General features: G+C 37.6%; 1 protein-coding gene across 1 annotated transcript in view; it reads right to left on the bottom strand.

The window, feature by feature from the left end:
• Positions 1 to 294: 294 nt before the first annotated feature.
• The window catches only part of PRMT3 (protein arginine methyltransferase 3), a gene marked incomplete at its 5' end in the record, with an annotated part of 65,648 nt that continues 46,038 nt past the window's right edge, over positions 295 to 19,904 (bottom strand). Inside the window, 3 exons of the mRNA XM_009579149.1 lie at positions 295 to 404; positions 12,434 to 12,521; positions 12,725 to 12,775. Of these exons, the coding sequence (XP_009577444.1) occupies positions 295 to 404; positions 12,434 to 12,521; positions 12,725 to 12,775 (249 nt within the window). The remainder of the gene's footprint in view (positions 405 to 12,433; positions 12,522 to 12,724; positions 12,776 to 19,904) is intronic.

Below are 19,904 nucleotides of genomic sequence, written 5' to 3'. Positions count from 1 at the left end.
GCAAGACTTTAATCTGATTTTTCTCACCTAGCAGTCTACATAACCCAAAACCATTGTTCTTGCCTTCCCCACATCACGTGAAACACAGCAGAATCTGATTCTGTCATCAGTCTCCATATCTCAAAGCATCCAAACAGTACTCTCTCAATTCTAGGTAAACTTTTCATATTCTTGTGTGTGCATATACACACACAAATCCAAGAGTTCACCATTTTTGGATATTTAGAAACAGTTATCAACAGTTAAATCTAACATTTCAATTTAACATTTCCCAAAGTTATATGCACAGAATTTTCACTGAAGGCTGTAGGTCTGCTGTGTGTCCTTCACTGAAAGGGTTATAAAGAGGGACCGTGGATCCTTTCTGTTTTTGCGGACTGTTATCTTTCCTCTCAGGGCCTCTCCTGCAAAAGTAAAAAGGAAATTACTATGCTTACATTACTGAATCATGCACACTAACAGCAAAGATGCATTACACACCCTTATGTTGCATGAAAAGCTGTTCCCAATTAATCAGAATTCAACAAGTCTACAAAGGTTTCCTTTATGTTTTCAAAGCTCTAAACAACGGTCTTGACAACAAATGTAAGTCAAACTATCTGTAGTTACACCTGGTGAGGTGCTGAGTTATGTCTGATGGTTTACTTCCCTGACAACCCACCCAAAGAGCTGATACGCCAATTATTTTACCTGTGATTGGGGAAAAACACTGTATTCCTTGGATACATTAACCTCTTTGTATCTGGTTGTCCTGGTTTCGGCGGGGATAGAGTTAATTTTCTTCCTAGTAGCTGGTATAGTGCTGTGGTTTGGATTTTGGATGAGAATAATGTTGATAACACACTGATGTTTTAGTTGTTGCTCAGCAGTGCTTACACTAAGTCAAGGACTTTTCAGCTTCTCATACTGCCCCGCCAGCGAGTAGGCTGGAGATGCACAAGAAGCTGGGAGGGGTCACAGCCAGGACTGCTGACCCAAACTGGCCAAAGGGATATTGCATACCATATGATGCCATGCTGAACAAAAAAACTGGGGGGAGTTGGCCGGGCTGCAGGGGTGCAGCCGCTGCTCGGGAACTGGTTGGGCATTGGTCAGCAGGTGGTGAGCAACTGCATTGTGCATGACTTGTTTTGTATATTCTTTTATCATTATTATTATTTTCCCTTCCTTTTCTGTCCTATTAAATTGTCTTTATCTCAGCCCATCAGTTTTCTCACTTTTACCCTTCTGTTTCTCTCCCCATCCCACTGCGGGGGGGTGAGTGGTGTTTAGCTGCCTGCCGGGTTAAACCACAATGCTGGTTGAGTTGGATCTGCACATCACTACCTAGCATTTCCAGGCACGTACAAGTCTCAGCTGGACAGGTACTAAGTGCCACTGTACTATTCCCCCCCACCCCTGAACTTCAAATATCAACTTGTTTTCTCATGAAATGATATATAACATCTTTAAATTCTTGAACATAGATTTCCATCCATGAAGTAAGCAAATTATTAGCAGAAATAAAACAGTATAAAAAAGCAAAATTGCTAGCCCACAAAATTTAATATTGCATTATTTCTTTGCTGAGCTCTCTAATTTAAATGCATCACTACTATCAACTTTGAGTAAAACCAAGTAACCACAAAAACCTATTCCACTTCCTAATGCATATGCCATGTGGTTTGTATTTCCACTGCATTTCATTTAAGCTCTAATTAGGTAATGTTTTTATCTGGCAGGAAAGATTAACACAGAAATCTTCACGGCATTATACATTATTAATAGCAAGTTTTGTTGTACAAACTGTCAGGCTTTCTTGACCATAACACTTGGCATGTATGTGCTTCAGCTAAAACCAGAGAGAACGCTTTGATGCAGAAGGAAAGAGCTGAGCGACATCTAGAGAGGCACAACTCTCACTTTTGGTGTTACTAAATTTAAGTAAAAGCTTTTGTTCTAGAAAAATTCCAGGCCTTGATGCTTCTGTTTAACATTTTGTCCTAGCCCGCGCTGATCAAGGCTGGTTCCATCCCAACAGCAGCTACAGTTCCACAGCACATCAAGTTCTTCCACATTTATTCTTTACATAATTCAAAGGTCTGTTCTAGCTTCTAAAAGCACTTTCAGATTCTAAAACAAATGAGAAGAAAAATTAAACCTGCTGTGCTGGCTTAAAAACTTGTGTATACTCTCTAAGAAGAGCTGTTTTACTTTTCACGCACAAGATAGGAGATGTGGATATGGAAGTCCGATTTCATGATCTATCAGTCCATTTTATCGTCATGCGAACATACTCAACGGGTAAGATGTGAAAAGCCTTTATAGCTATGCAACCTTCTGAAACTTTATACAGGACTAAACGAAGGGACAATAAACCCATTTCTCTGTAGGCACAGCTGTTCTTAACTTCTTTTTTCCCCGCATCTAAGATCTTTATAATAAGAAGATAGCAGAAAAATAGATCTACAGATATTAGGAGCTCTGGGAACTGATTCATACTATATAAATTTAGGACAAGACTTACAAGTTTGTATCCATCATGTAAAAGTCACAGAAACTGAAACCCATAGCCAATTCCAACTAGTCATAGGGTTTACTATTTGCTTATTTGAAAGCTTTATTTTAAAAAGCAGTTTTGAGACACCAAGCTTTCAACATGGTTCTTGATTTCCAGCTACTTAAGGAGCTACTTTAATTAACAATATTCATATTTTTGAGTATTAAGCACAAATTTACTGAGAAGGAGGTACAGGAGGACATTAAAGAAAGTTTAGTTGTCTTATTAGCTTTCACCTGCTTCCCCCAACCCCCATCCTACGCCCCAACAAAAAGCCAGCAAATTCCATGTTCCCTGGGCAGTGCCGTAAGATTCCTCCAGACTTGCGTGCCTGACGGGAAGCAGGGGGTAACAAAAAGAAAAGCCTCAGATCTCTGCAGAGCAAAGGTATGGGGTAGAGTGTCATATATTTCCCTAAACCATATACAACTGACATTTGGGCTACATCGTCCCCACTAAATACCGGAGAGAAGTTAATAAATTTCAAAAACTTTAGTGTGGCTGTAAATCTAGTACTTGAAAATTTTAGCTTCAAGTCTTTAGTTTCATGGAAGGAGAAAAACAATCAAGAGGTAAAGAAATGGAAGCAAACTGCAGCAAACTTATTTGCAAATGCAAATTTCTTTCTTGATATAGACACACATGACTGAATGTATTAATGTTACGTATGTATGAAAGGATTACTTTTTCAACATTTCAGTGTTTGAAATATTTATTTACATGGCAATTTCAAGAACGTATGTGTGAAGAATGGCTTCCCGATTTTGGCGTCGAGACTAAAAGCCTGAAGTCAACATCCCTTTAAGTAGAAATGACTAGATTTGTATGGTTTTTGAACTACCTAAATACTTACAGTACATTGTGCATCACAGATTGCTTCAAACTCAGATTACCACAGCAATGATTTCAGACTTGCCACATACAAAAATAACTAAACCATACTTTCGAAAAGAGCTCAGGATACAATCCAGAAGCTGAACCCAAATACCTTCAGGTTAGTATTTTATATTTTATTTATTTACAAACAAGTGAAATTCAACGGCCTGGACTGCAGAGAGGCAGAATGGATTTTTATATTTTAAATCTGACAATGTGTGAAGTTTTTAAATAACACCATATTTATGTTAGAAGAAATAAAACAAGATTTTGAGCCAACAGCATTAACATTTTCAAATAAGGTATCTGAAATGACATGCCCCAGCAAGAGACTAATTTTGAAGTTGGAGGACCATCACCTTGTGTAACACATTGGGGGACTACAAGAATCAGGGTATCTTCTTTGGTGGCCTTCACTCAGATACTCAAAAGGTCAAACTTTCATGCAACTTACATGCCATTGCAAAAGCTCTGGAATGACAAATTCTGTTCCTACAGCCTGGCTCTGGCTTGATGACCAACATATACATTGCATTCTTTTTTTCTTTAGGAAACTACACACTCAGTGAATATTCTAGTATTTGAAGAAAAAAAAAAAATCCACAAATACAGATGTTGCTTCATATTGCAAGGAAATATTACCTATATAGGCTTTTTAGTCTTATTTTTAATGAGCTTACTGAGCAGGTATCTCTTAATTTCACTATGCTTTTGTGAAGATTGCTGCTTGCAGTTACTAGAAAAAACTAATCTCAATTTATTTTCAGTCCTTAATAGGACCTGCAATTTAAGTTGTATTTGTAAATATTTAGGAAGCCCATTGCTGAGCCACTTCATACCATCATTTTAAAACCACAGGAACCACATCTAAGCAGATGATTCTACTAAACACATTATAGGAGGGCATGATCTCGATCTACAGCAGCAAGTTCTCTGCTACTCTTCCATTAGGCTTCCCTTGCCCCATTCATCTTCATACCTCACACCAGCCACATCCACTGTTACACCAGCCACATCCACTCTTACTACTTTTCTACCTCACTGGATCCAAAGTATTTCCCAGCTGTTCATTACTTACTGTGATTTTAAAGGCTATTGTTTATGTTCTGTTAAAAAGCTGAAATTTTCAATATTCTTATTGCAAAAACGAAAACAAATAGCAATTTGAAAACTAAGCCGGTTTCAAATTCAGTAATCATTTTAGAATTCTCCATTTGGCACAATTCTCAGTGGCATCCACAAACAGTAAACTGACACAAGACCCACATTATAAATAATAAATGCAGGACATTTTGTCGAAGGCTGTAGTATAAACATCAAAGAAAGCTTTTCAACAAGAATGACTGTGTACCAATACTGTACAAAAGATCAAAAAAAGTATTCTTTGATAATTTAACAGTTAGTTGGAGATTCCACTTCAATTCCTGTGCAGCTTTATTATTAGGACACAAATGATTGACATAATACAATGCGATTTGCAAAGAACTGTGAAAATGGTTTCACAGATTATTTAAACAGAGACAGATTCGCCAGGTAGAAGGACAAGGTAAAGAAAAAAGGGCATTACAGCTTCTTTCCAGCTAGGAAATTTAACCTAGTTTGAACATACAGATTTTCAGAACTGCTACAAAATGAATTATTTGATATATTTTAACATCCTATAATAACAACTTTTAAAACATTCACTAAGACTAAAGAGCCTCTGAGAACTAAAATTCCACTATTTAAATTAATCCATACTTCAATCTTACAATTTAAAACATTAATACAAAGCAATACAATAAATGAAATAAAAATCCAAATATAATTTCATAAATTATAGCTGACTTCATAGAACAGAACCCTCAGACTCTGTTTGTAAAGGCAGTTAATGAAATGAAGCATTCAATTTTTCTCAGCTATTTCTTATGCAGTAACCGCATTAAATCCGCCTTTCTAAACAGTCTTTTCTGAAGGCCGAAGCAAACAACAGCAGTGCAACCAAGTAACAGAAAGGCAGTTCTGAACAATTAATCAATGTCATGTAGATAGAAAATGACTGATGTTTTTTCACCATTGTGCTGTCCTGCGAGCTGCCTGGAGGAAGCTGTCTCTGGGACTCAGCTGCATCACCTTGCTCTTATCACGCTCAGTTGAATGCAAGTAAACCACACAGTGCCACTGCAGTTTGATTAGGACAAAACTGAATCCATTATGATCCCCTTCCTGCATTTTTATTATCCCTTGGGGAGTCCTGAAATTTGTCCCCAAAAAGAAAAAAAACAAAAGAATTCAGCAGAAGCGCTGCACAAGCTTGCTAGCACAGGAAAAAATGCATCTCTACATCCATACTGACCCACTGCCAAATAATACACCTCTGATTACGTGCTCACAGTACACCCTCTGCGTGTGCTCTGAACACTCAAAATAGTTTATTTTGGTTTTACCACCAGTAAAACTGTAAGCAATTACATCTTTCACTTATGTTTGTGGAATACAATCACACATCGGGCAAGCTGCAGTCTGTGAGCTAAGATACTTCTCAGTGCAAAAGCCCTATCACTAAGAGTGTTTAGGCCCAACAAATCATATTTTTTCAGTCTATAACTGGATTCACCTGAAAGGATTTGACTGAACCTAAAGATTCCATGCAGTCTCCTGCATACATAGCCGTAACATCTACTTAAAGCTCAAAATGATCCATGGCAATGAACTTGTAATGTGAAGAACTACCCTGCCTTTCAATACAACTTGGTGCCCCCTCCCTCTTTGATTATGAAAAAGATTGAAAGCATTACCGAAGGTAGCCAGCAATCAAGGTCTTTCAGGTTTCCTTCTTTCCTTCCTGTGGAAGAACTTCCTGAGACAAGTAAGAACATGGTACTCAGAGCATTCTTTATTCTGAAGCCATTAAAATTTAAGAACCTTACGAAAGATCTCACTGGAATTGTTTCAAAGAGAGCTGCTAGAAAACTGCACTGGATTTGGGCTAAAGACACCTTAACTACCGAACTGCTGATGAGAAATATCTTTACAAATCCCCTACACTGTAAGAACCACAAGCTTCTACGTGGTCGTCATACGTGCCTTCACAGTTACACAACAGTAAGCTCTGACACCGCTCCTCACGATAAGGTTGTCCTCGTTTGAGACTGACAACTTAAATGTTACCTAATTTTCCACTCTAGTTTAGAATAACTGGACCCACTATCTTACGCAACACTGAGGTCTAGCATGCAACTGAAAAAAAGCAAGTCTCAAAAGCATGACTCCGGAAGAGTTGGCTAGAAAGTAGTTTCCACATACCATCTATCTTCTGAAAACGAAAAAGAACAATGAAAGACAGAAATCATTTGTGGTGGGACCAAGAGCATTTCCCGTAAACTCAGTAACTAATCCTTAATCCTCCCATTCATCTCCTTAAACTGCAGGCACCTGCAGCTGTACACCAACTGCCACCTTCCCATTTGGCTGAATCCCCACCCCAGTGAGATCCAGTGGGCAGTTTCTGTACTGAGCAGTAATCACTGCCCTTCGGTGTTCTCCAGCTGATCTGTGACACCCTTCTTCCACCGACTGGCTACTTGTATAAACCAAGCAGCTCTTTGCCAACTCCTTTCTGTTACACCACTGTTCGCCCTCTTCTGAAACTATGTTGAGGTTTGGTCTTTTCCTTCCATGCCCTGAGTATATTCTCTGAAGAGTTTTTGTACCAAATTGGCATGTTTCAACTCCCCAAGACAAACTATGAACTAGGCTGCTGCAAAGAAGTCTACACAGTTGAGTAAGGCAAAACAGCCTTGCATGGCTGCCTAAGATAAGGCGCACACACTGCAGGTGACCGAGATTCCCAAGATAGCTCGCGTACCAGAAATAGTTGCCGCAGGGAACCGTGAAGGCCAAATACATGGTCCTCCAAAACGTATAGCTGCAGTAGCCAAACCCACTCACGTAGAACTAGTCTTAATTCACTACTTTTTGTAGCAGAGATCCTAAACTGTATAGCCTTGTCCCAATCTTTCTCTCTCAACATTTGTGATGAAATTCCAAGAAAACGAGACTGTTGTTGCTGTACGAGCCGTATACCCTTGCAGTCGCAGAACTTGCAAGGGGGGCCACACAGAATGGCACAAGAAATCCATCCAAGTTTGCCTGTCTAGATACAGAACTTCTATTATCTTCCAACAAGATAAAACAGCCATGGGAAGAGATTCTCTCAATTTAGTGCCTGAAATACACACTTACAGATGTTTCTGAAAAGTAAACAGCAGATTTCAAAAGATACAGCATAAGACATGCAAGATTTAGTCTGACCTCAAAATTCAAGTTTTAACAATGACTACATTTTAAAAGCGAGCATCATTTTTGGAGATACCACTTGTAAGTAAACAAGTGACAGCATTCTATAGACACCATGTTGCAGCTGTAGACAGGCAAAACAGACACTAAAATCTCAATTAGGAACCAAATTATCCAACTGGGATGCACAATATTGAAGTATGTCAGTATAAGATCAAAACATTCAAACAGATTAATTGTGCTAGTGTTGTTTCCCTATTTTTAACAAAACTCTCTAGGTAGACAAATTAACATTTTTCAGTTTGTAAATTTACAAACAGCTACCCAATTACGGAGACTAAAGATAATCAAGGATTTCACAAGGGCTTACTCATGTGAGTTCTACTGCAGTTTTGCTGTGCTAGCCCCTTTTAAGCACCATAGAAAAACAAATCAAGGTTTTATTTCCACTGCAAGGCAATATCAAGAACACAAAATGCCTACAATATGCTGTTTTATTTCTAATAGAATTTGCTTGCATACAGATCTGGGTTTTAACTTAATGCGCTGTTACTGAAAAGATTCTGTGGGTCCTTTAAAATAATTTTTGTAAGCATTTTATTTATTTCATAAATGCTTGAGACAACCAAATGAGAATGATACTCTATATAATTTTTTGCTTATGAAACTTAGCAGGAATATTTCAATGAAAGGAAGAGACTCATGTTTGGACCATTAATAATCTCAATTTCAATTTTCAAAATAAACACATTTTCAAGCTATTAAAAGGGATGCTAAGTGAAGCCTTGCCCTCTGTAGGGAGTCCACAATACAATAGCCTTTTGACTGAGAAAAACACAGTTTTTCTGGCAATAAAATATCATCTGGCTTCTTTCTCCAGTTTCTTTCATTTTACTGCACGCTAAGCAGTTAAAGCACATCCAACATGCTGACGCTACTCATCAGCTTCAAGTCTCTCGTCACAGTCTGTGAGGAGGAAAACTAGCTTTTCAGAATACATGAGCAGTAAGAGACTATGCCCCACTCACACATTAAATCTAAACCAAATCAACAGAAATGATCCATTAAAGCTACATACAAAGCTATCTAGTAGTTAGGTATCAAGCTGAAATTCAGTGGCAAATCAGAAGTATTAATTAGGTGTAACTTTTGTTGCCTCACTCTCCAGATCTTTGGACCCAGATTAAAGCTCTCCCATTTCACCTCAGAGAATTTGCAAACACTGCAACAGACACCCGGCACAGGCTGCGGCAGGAACAGCAAAGGAGGGAGGATTAGTTGCAAGCCCCATCCTTTGGCTTGTAATGCCTTGATTCTGTTATCATTAGAGATCAAAATGTTCAGTCTTTTTTATGGCTGAGAAAATAGATCTATTTTTACAACAAATAACCTGGCAGCAAACTGCTGAGAAAATTAGCTAGTTCACATTGCAGACAAAACAATTTTGCCGTGGCATAAAGCAGTCTTTTCCTGTTAAATACCCAACAGGTCCAGATACCTGTAAGCTCAACCTCTTTTACAGAGCAAATCCAAATACAACCACTGCTTTATAACCACTTCCGGCATATCCCCAGAAGCTATAAAGCATCCGATCGAGACTTTAAGTCAGCCTTACTATTTTACTCAGAATTAGAAATCTGAGGGAACCATTTTTCTTCACTGGTGGGGGGGAAAAAACCCCCGACCACCCTGTCTGAAAGATGCTTTCAAAAACCAGGAAAACATTTTAAATGCATTTTATACCACCAAATTCCTCTTTCACAACCTATTAAAATACTGAAAATAAATGCCACCATGGGTACACTGGTCAGATTATTGCAAGACTCAAATCATATTATTTTTATTTATTTTCCAATATTTAGTACTCTAACAATAGATTTAGTCACAAGCGGGTCTTCTTCCTTGTGTCTCCCAGTGCCATATATACATTTCTTATTCTAAGAATTTATACAGAGGATTGATGAATATTGGTAAACACCGGAATGGAAATAAAGGCTGAAGCCTTCAAATGATGCAAATGTGTTTTATCTAATACAGTTACTTTTTTCTTCAGTTAACTTGCATTGAGAAAAATCCATTTGAAGACAAAAAAATTTCCCCAAAAGCTAAGTACACTTGGAGTGGAGTTCAGTTCAACATGCCAGGCAGACACAACGCATGGTAAAATGGTAACAAGCATAAGTCATTAACAAGTGACAAGAAACAGCTGGAAATGCAACTTTACATGTACTGCAAAAGAAGTTTGAGCAGTCTGTTTAGCTGGTAAAATGGAAAGCGAAAGACTAAAGAAATCAAAGAATATGGTTAACCACAAATTACCAAGATAAATATTCAAATCACTATTTTTACAAAGGAAAAAAAACAATATAAAAAAGGAAGACAGAGAAATCTGTACTTACAGTAACATGTCTTGAGTAAAAAAGATTTTTGGAACAGTGAAGGAAAAGAATCAGAGACAACGGTCTTTCAAAAAAATGACCTAAATTAAGCAACATTCCTATGTAAGTATCAGAAAACACCTTCTGCCCTGATCCGCTTATGTCATCCATGAAAAACAAATATCCCACAGAAATTAACACTGGGATTACAAAGGAAAAGGAAATTACATCAAGAGTTTCTCTCAGAACCTTCTCTAACACTAGAAATAACAGGTAGACAATCTTAGACTGAAGTGGTAATTTTATATAAGATATAAAACCAGACAGAATGCATAAAAGGATGGGAAAGGGGAACTTAAATAAATAATTGCGAAGAGAAGGAGACAGGTAGAAAGAAAAGAGAAGCCTAGCTGCAACAAGATTTGTTACGGGAATAATTTTAAGCAGTATGAGCTCATAAAGAGAAAGGAAAGACTTGCGGCAAAAGTGACCTTGAAGGTCAACTAGGTCTGTTCACTGCTTCAAAGTACACTGTTTCTGCAGTTGTCTTCAGAAAGTCACCGCACCTAGACTAGAATTCTAGAGCCAGGCACACCTCCCAGTAATTTCAGACATTTGGTAAATGTCAAATGATCTATGTAATATTAAATAGTGTGCATATTCTAACAAATGTCATTGCACTTAAGAAATTTTCACTTCACACTCTATGACACTGAGATTTAATGAGTCGCAGCAAGGAGACCTTAGCCAGCCTTGTCTAGAAAGAGAAACTGAACAGAACACAAGCCAAGTACAAATGTACCAATGTATATGTGCATCCCAAGAAGTGACAGGACCTAAGAATATGCAAATATATAAAAATTATTTAAGAATATAAAGTCAAAGCATGAAAGAGAGAAATGAGTTGTCAGATAACATAGACCATAGTGCCTTTAGGAAAGGAGCTCCTGGTAAAAAGTTGTCACGGCTGATAGGTGGAAGAGGCAACTGCAAAAGCGGTTTAATTGAGCACAGATGCTGCTTTCACCATTGACATTCATAATTAGATCCGTTAAGAGAGACAATATTCCCTCTACATCCATACTTCTCTATAGCATCTCTAAGCCTCTTGACCTCAGTTTCTTTTGCAGCACCCCCATAAGCCTTTGTACGCTTTCCCCCCATATGTCTGGTCTATTTATAAACTGTTCAGGTTGGGGCCATGTATTACCATGAGTTTATTAACAGACCAGCAGAAACGAGCCCAATTCCAAGGTTCCTCCCTTGGACCTGCTAGTCTGTAAAGAAAAATGGCCCTCAAAGACGACTAATTCACCATTGGGTTCAACCATTAGAGTTCAACAGTGGTCAGTAAATATCTAGTGGTTAAGTGGACAAAAATAAAAAATAATAAAACAGCATTAAAAATACAACTACTTTATTTCCTTTGATTATAAAAAGATTAGGAGAGGCTGAAAAAAAGTGCAGTTCTACAGGAATAAGAGGGCAAGACTTGTAATTCTTGCCCTGTTGTATGTCCATCCTCTTCCACGACTATCCTGTGATGGTCACGGACATATTTCTGTGTCTATAAAGCAAGGAATATTTGACTACTTGCATAGAAATGTATTTTCAAGACTTACCACATAGAACTAATTAAACCCACTAACAAGCATCACTTCAGTCTTCGAAACCTTACTTCAACAATTTATCATCTGAATTTTGGGTTATCCCTGATGACAACAAAAGCCCTTTTACTTGCATCAAATCCAAGGTGAACCATATTACGGTACTTATCCATTCTACAAAAATTTACAGTGTATCAAAACAACAACTGCCATACTTCAATGGATCAAGTTCATGGCTGTGAGTTCTTTGCAACTGTTTTCAATTTACAGAGTAATCCCACAGTGCCAGGTACAACACCCAGGCATATATTCATGATTCATTTAACAAATACAGCATAGTTCAGGAGTGCTACAAAAAATCCTGTGCAATCACTTGACAAATATGATAGTTAAGAACATTAGTAATGTTAATAGAACGTTAATAGCAATGTTCTGGTCTTTCATTTTTTTGCCTCAGAAATGTTTTGATTCACAAGTTTTCTCATCAAAATTACGGAGCTAAGTAAGTATAAGGCATGTGCCCACTTACATATACATATGCAGACATTTATATGTATTTTTACATGAGTTTTGTAGAATCTAGATAGATATTTCCCAGTGCTTTGCTTAGACAAAAAAATTTCTTTAACAGCAGCTGATTTATTTACTAATTCTTTTTAACACTTATGTCATTCTTAAAGTCTTTAAGATTTAAATTTAGTGATAACAGTAGTTTAACACAACCATTCTTGCACCACAACTGAATTTAAATATACCTGCTTCTACAGGAATTGGTTTCTCCAGGAGAAAAACTGTCTGTTTCCAGTGTGTTTTGGTACACTGGGGACCAGTTGAAAACAAGACCTGCAATGGAAGAGTTCAAGAGTTTGATTAAGAACAACATTTTTGATATCACACTACATCAATCAATTACCAAACACACATGCACATGAAGTGTTTGCTACAGCAAAATAGACTCGCTGCCAAACACCTTGAGGCAGAATAAAGTACAAAACCACCCTTATCTCTCAAAGACATTTTTAAAATGCATAACCCCAAATACTCACCTTGTTGTGACAGTTCTTCTCAAAAATTATATCAAAATAACCAGCAACTGCCTATAAATAAAAGAGGAAAATGCAAATATGATAAAGGAATAACAGTGACCCTCAAGAAAAAGTCTATCATATACGTTTATTGGGATTTCTACTCCTTTTCAAGCTTTACCAACAGGAACAATCTTAGATTTATGCCTTCAAGCATACTAGAAATCCGAAAACAAAAAATAAGCTGTCATCACAACTCCTTTGTCCTACCTGAGAATATTCAGCCCACTGTAACTGCATTTTACTACATATCGAATTTCAGCCCGAGTTTCCAAAATAACCCGTGCACCCTAACTGCAACTAGAATTACATATGAGAAAACGGCCTTTCAGATGTGCAAACCCACAAGCATAAAATTCAGTCCTTGTCCTCTACGGCTCCCACGACCCTCACTAAATACACACACAGTGCGAGGGATTCTGCATGACGTGTTCGCTCTTTGCATAGCTTAACACTATTTTCCACAAAAGCTCCCTATGAACAGAGGCAGAGCATAACCAGGCAGGGAATATTTTTCTTCCTCTACTACACACACAGATAAGGAAAAAGATTCACAAATGCCTCATGCTGGCCTTTTCAGCAGTTAATAGTTTCTAATAGTAACTCTCCATAGGATTCCTCGGAACACTTCTTCCGTCCCTCCTGCCATCCTACTCCTAACCTCACAGAGCCTCTCTCTTCAGTGCATAATTCATTAGTGGGACTTCTCTTCCAGCTTGAAGAGGAAAAGAAATACAAGATGTCCGCACACAAAACAGTATACCGACACTATTAGTTAGACAGTCTTCTAACACCGGCCTGCTTTTTTGACAAAAAAGCCTTGTGAGAGTCCCAGAAATTCAAAGAATTCAAATAAAGAACTGGAAGATGCTAATAAAAGAGCATCCACTCAAAAGTTTCCCCTCTGAAATCCTGTCCATGTTCACCTTTATTTGATTTCTACTGCCTCCTACGAAAAGGCTAAAGCAAATCAGCCCATGGGCCCAAGGCAGCTATGCTTCTCTGTTGTATGTCAGCCTGAAGAAATGACCCGGAATAGAGCTTCTGAGTAACTTCAACTACAGCAGCTGGGGACTCTCTATCCCTGCGGCAGCGGGAAGGGATTCTCCCCACATCACCTATAGTACATTCAAACAAGATACGTACCAATTCAATGATGGCAACCCCGTTGCATGAAAACTCACTGCAAACGACTGATTACAACCTTCCTCTCATGGCACCAGGGTTTTTCTCCTACTCTAAGTCTAGGAAACTGGTTGTTCTGAATAGTTACAAAGGACAAGTTCTATAGCATGCCCTTCATATTGATCCAGATATAGATTGTGAAGGAGTCCAACATGCTTACAAAATTAAGGTAACAAACTGAATGGCATAGGGCTTTATCATTATGAAATATGTAATCTGAATGATAGCTAAACCATTCTGGTATTTTTCCTCTCTAGTCTAAATCCAGAACAGATTTCACCAACATGGTGGAGAATACAATGTGTTAAAGCAAGCAAGCCTACGTTAAAGCACCTGTGTTAGCTTTTCAACTAAGGGTACTCCAGAGAAGCCTGGCAAATTCTAAATTCTGATGTGGGCAAATATTCTTAAAAAAAAAATGAACCAAGGAGACACTGAGGGCCCTTCGTGACAAATGAGCACCAGATGTTGGAAACGGTGACTCTTCCATCCCTTAAGTAAAGCCTTATCACCCAATGCTGAGAATCTCATTCCCAAGTGAATTACAGCCTTGTCTCTAATATGACTTTTTGAGTTAAAGATTGAGAAGGTTTTGACAAAGCTTTACTGACCCATCAGACTACTTTTATTGATGCACAATGTTTTCTGGACGTTAGTCAGAGATCTACTAAGTCATAAAAATATTTTTCAATCATCAGGTCAATACTGTTGATATGCTTACAAGTAAGACTTAGGATACTATTACTGGAGAAAGGAAAACAAGGTTGCGACAACAAAAATATATTAAGAATTGAGGGGAAAAAAAATGGCTTCCAGAGAAAATGAGACAATTAAGCTACATTTTGGACCAGAAAGCTAAAAGTTCCAAGCAGACATACCATAGCTAAGGTGGATGCAATCATCTATACACTTGGTAGCAAGAAGTAACAGAAACACCCTGAGAAAAAGTCCCCAGATTAGCATTTTTGGGGGATCAAGTTCAGGTTGAAAAGAAACTGCAGTTACAAGAAACCGCCCCCTGCCATTTGCTGCCTCCTGTGCTCAGGGAAACAGGATTTGTACACCTTCTGTAAATGACTAGGATAAATAACCACCTTACTCCTTACAGTATCAATGGTTTCCCTAACTGAAACAACCTGAAACACTGACTTTGACTATCTAAATCAAGAGGCAGTAACAGTAATTATTACACATCACAAGGACCGCCTTATGCAGAGCTCCAAGGATTACAGAGTTCAAGGGATTACAGAGAAAGAGAGTTCTACGTTGATCCATTAAATTTTTTGTTAGGTTCTAAAATGGATACATGTCCTTCAATATTGATACTGAAATAACTGTTGAACCAAAAGGAAAAAAATACAGAAAAAAATTCTAACAAAATAAACTCCTCAAGTCCCTAAGGATAAGCTCCTGTGAACAGCTTCAGGCATTCCCCAAAATTCCTCAAAATTTGGTCAGTTAAAACTGGGGAGGGGGGGCATCCCAAAACCAAAACACACGTTCTCTGGTGAGCTACGTCAACAGGCAACCCCAGTCCTGCATAGCTAAATAGAAATTATATGCTTAAAGTTAAATACATACAGGAGAGAGTTTGAATGATGGTTTGAAAACTAACTGTAAGAGCACATATTGCAATTTCGAAATCTAATGAGTATCTTTTATTAATACATTTTCAAACTGGTTTTGAGCCAACTAAAAACACCAAACACACACACTTGGTTTGACGATTTTTCTTTGTGAAATTGTTTACAACTATGTAATTTGTTTTTAATAAACATTTTTAGGCAACCTGCCACCGTTTACCAACACTGTGTCTAATCTCCAGATAGAAATCTCTCCCCTCGTATTTTACATCTTCGGGAAAACAAAAAGTCTAATACCAAACCCAGTAGTTACTGACCAGCTGCAAAATTTGTTTAATATTTATTATGGCAGCTATTCTACAAGCCAATTACAGTTGAGGAAATATAGAAAGCCGAGATGCACAGAATAAATATCTCCCACTGATGCACACAGCCTGTGGCTTACCCTGTAAAACAAGAAACCAAAACAAAACTTTAAACCTGCTATTCAACAGAAGTACAGTTATTTCCATATACCTAGGTAATAAACATAAGGTCACGCCTATCCTAAAACCTCCCAGTAACTCCAGTCTAAATTAACTACCTTCTTCCTTTCCTCTTCTTGATTTCACGTGAAAGATCGCATGTGCTAGATTGCATGTGTTCCCCTGCCAATAACAGCACTTTACAAGGCATTCAATTTATCCAAATTATACATTATTTTAATGCAGTAAATTCAGTTTTATTTCTGAACAGATGCCAGCTCTTCTCAAGCAAAGGGTTGTTCTGTATGGTCCTCTATAGCATATGTACATCTATATGCTCATTCAAACACTATGCTATGCTTAAATTTTTAAATATACTGTTGCCTTTTTGAGATCTTTCTGCTTTTGAGCTGTTTTGTCATATTTGATCTGCCCCAGGCCTACGGGATCTCAAGCCAGCTACAGAGATGCCTACAAGACTCATAAAAACGAGCACACCTGGTCTTCCTAAACCTGGCCAGACAATTTTGTAGAACAAGAAAAGCAATCAGTAAGGACAGTCATAATGAGTTTCAAGGCTGAGATGGTCCTGGGCCTATATTAAAGTTTAAACTGTTAAGTAGTTAGCTACTGATACTGGTTTCTCTACTTCCTTTAACAATTCATACCACCCATTCCAATACCTCTGTGTAGGAAACTGATCGTTCAATTAGAAGTTTTATCAAAAGAAATAGGCTGGGCTGCTTCTATGCTAAAATACAGGGAGGGTGTGCAGGATCTCAGCGTAGCTCTAAGACCTTTTTGTAGAAAGCAAGCAAGCAAGGAAGGAATCCAAGAAAAAGGGAAGCCTCAAATTTGCAGTTAATCTAGAATCCAGTTTAAAGAGTGGGTGGGCCTGTGTCAAAGAGGAACCTTGCTCTTTACACCCAATTTAATGATTTCTTCATACCAGAAAAGAAGTTGACAGCTTCTTACAACCACCCAAGCTTTGCTTTAAGCAATCTAGGAGTTCAAAGAATAGACCATTATAGCCTTACTATGATGGTCTGGTTTTATTCATCTAGCACAGAATTAAGTACAAATGTTAACAATTAATTCCTACCACGACATTTTAAATCCAGAGTGTAGCTTTTTTTGTTACAGCTCAATTTTATAAATCTTTTCATGTTCAAAGAAGTCAGCTATTCTAGGAGTAGTAAAACATTTAATTTCCCAAAAATCAGTCAATGACACTGCATTTTTAATACAGAAAGTTAGGGTTTTTTGCCACGTCAAAGGCTTTAGTAAAGCCTTTGACACTGTTTCCCACAGCATTCTCCTGGAGAAACTGGATGCTCCTGGCTTGGACGGGCATATTCTTTGCTGGGTAAAAATTGGATATTAGGAAAAATGTCTTCACCAAGAGTTGTCAAGCATTGGAACAGGCTGCCCAGGGAAGTGGCTGAGTCACCATCCCTGGAGGGATTTAAAAGGCCTGTAGATGTGGCACTTAGGGACATGGTTTGGTGGCGGACTTGGCAGTGCTAGGTTAACGGTTGGACTTGATGATCTTAAAGGTCTTTACCAACCTAAATGATTCTATGTCACTGGCAAAGTATTGGAGGATTCAAAGCTGCAACGCAGTTCTAGTTATTTCTCCTCTCAATGTTTTATGAAAAGCTTTACATAAAACATTAGAATTTCTGCTTCTACATGAAGCAGTAGGAAGTCTTCCTTCAAAGAGCTATGAAAAACTAAAATCTCTGACTGCATTACAGAAGCCTATTTTGATAATCCCAAATGCAAGTGCTAAAAAGCCCTAAACCAAAACAACCCCACCACCACCCTTAAGGTATATTAGTGTAAGCCTTGCACTGCTACAGAAATGATCTGGTACCACATTAATGTGTTGGGAAAAGGAAAAAAAGTCGTCAGAAGTAAAGTACACACAGATAATGTTTTCTACAATTTTATCTACAATCACTAGTCCTGTATATTTAAAAACAAAATCTCACAAATTAAAAACCTACACAAATCAAAATTGAAATACCTGATAATACATAACTAGCTATAAAATTGTGGTTTTGGTTACTATCTTCTTTTTAGGAATTTACACCTTCCCTTACATCTTAACTTTTTTTTTTTTATTCATTACTTGTTGGTGGTTTTATGCTGAAATGCACAATACATATCTTTTATATGTAAGCATATTTCAGTGAAGTAATTCTGTAAAAGCGAAGTTCAAAATATTTTCCTTTCATTTCACTTTTGAACACAGTCAATCACAAATTGCTATTAGATATGCAATACTACAAAAAGACATTTCCAATGTTTACAGCTTGAGGGAAGATTAATTCCTCCCTTCTTGTTGTAAAATTTAACACATGCAGCTAAGCAGCAAAATATATGGGGAAAAAAAATCACTTACAAGTGGCATACTAGAAGCCATCAGACACAAGCATATTAAAATGGAATATAGTGCTGTATTAAAGGTGGCATCTTTTTTACAAGAAGTCAAACTAAAGAAAAGAAACAAGCAAATAACGCCCCCATAATTTCCAATTTTTTTTTTTTTTTTTTTAAAGCATAACGATAACAGTTATTTCTTCCACTGCAGTTTTCCTCATCTTTTTGCTCCACCTTTGACAGCTCATTTACAACTTCACCAACGACTAATCAGCAAGAACTTAAGCCTTCTCTGGGAGAATCTTTCAAGTGCCAGTCTCTTGAATACCATGAAAGAGGAAAAGAAAAATAATGACTTCTAAACTGGTAATAAATAACTGCAACTCTAGCCTGACACATGCTCTAGCCTCAAAGGATGTTAAATATTAGGAAACACTGCAGAAATATTATTCTTCCTGTTCTCAAATAAATTGTCAGGAGAAAAGCAGAGCTATGAGGACAAAAACTCCAACGCCAGAACAAAGTCCCCGTATTTACCCAGGGAACTAAGAAGGTTAAATGAAGAACTACAGAAATACTTAGGAATAGATGTACATTACTGCGACTGCAAAGCATCACCCTATAAAGGTCAACAAAGAGTTCATGCAACTAAGATTAAAATATTCCTAAAATTACAAATAGCAGCCACTAACTTCTACCTGATTTTGTCAAACTCAGGTTTTGATGAAGAGTTCATGTACAGTAGCTTAAGGTCTTCATCCATCACTGAGTGTTTCTAAGGTGTTCATGCAAACATACGAAAAAAAGGTAAATGAAGCACGTCCTCCCAGTAAGATTCACTCGTCTTCAACGTATTCTTCTTCCCTCCCAGATAAATTATTTTGAGCCTGTTTTTCTCCCCATTTATGTAACATGTACCAAATATACTAAGATGACAAAAACCTTTAACATATGTAATAGATGAATATTAGTACACACTATTTATACTCGTCCACTTAGAGCCCTTAGCTGAAATGGGAAGAGGAGTCTAAATTTTAATTCAAATATATTTGAATACTAAGGCTTTTTTCTAAAGAAAATGGCTGGCTGTACATGCAGCATTTTAACAGGATAAAACAAATGAGACTGCTGGACTCCTCATGAGAACTCGTAATGGCAACCTTACCAATTCACTTAGGAACAAGGAAATTAAAAATTATCATCATCGCTATCACCTACAGTGAGTAATTTATCATTCTTGCTCTTCACTAGTATCATGTTCCTACAGTGAGTGGCTACAACAAATACAATTAGACAGCTGGCCACAGAAGTGGGAGATAATGTGCTTTTGATGGAGTTTATCCAAGCATGGAGATGGAATGTTCGTCATCCACGCGGCAGAGTTGCTGCGTTTTTATCACAGGGAAAAGAAACCCCTCGCTATTAAACCCCAACAATTTTGTGTTTTAAAAAGACTAAGAATCTGGAGATCACTGTAGAGAAGGCTACCAACAACTAAATAGATCAGAAGGACAAATCCTCCTT

The sequence above is a fragment of the Fulmarus glacialis genome, unplaced genomic scaffold (assembly GCF_000690835.1).
Source record: "Fulmarus glacialis isolate BGI_N327 unplaced genomic scaffold, ASM69083v1 scaffold4426, whole genome shotgun sequence".
In the NCBI taxonomy this organism is placed as follows: Eukaryota; Metazoa; Chordata; class Aves; order Procellariiformes; family Procellariidae; genus Fulmarus; species Fulmarus glacialis.
This window is presented reverse-complemented; position numbering and strand designations above follow the sequence as displayed.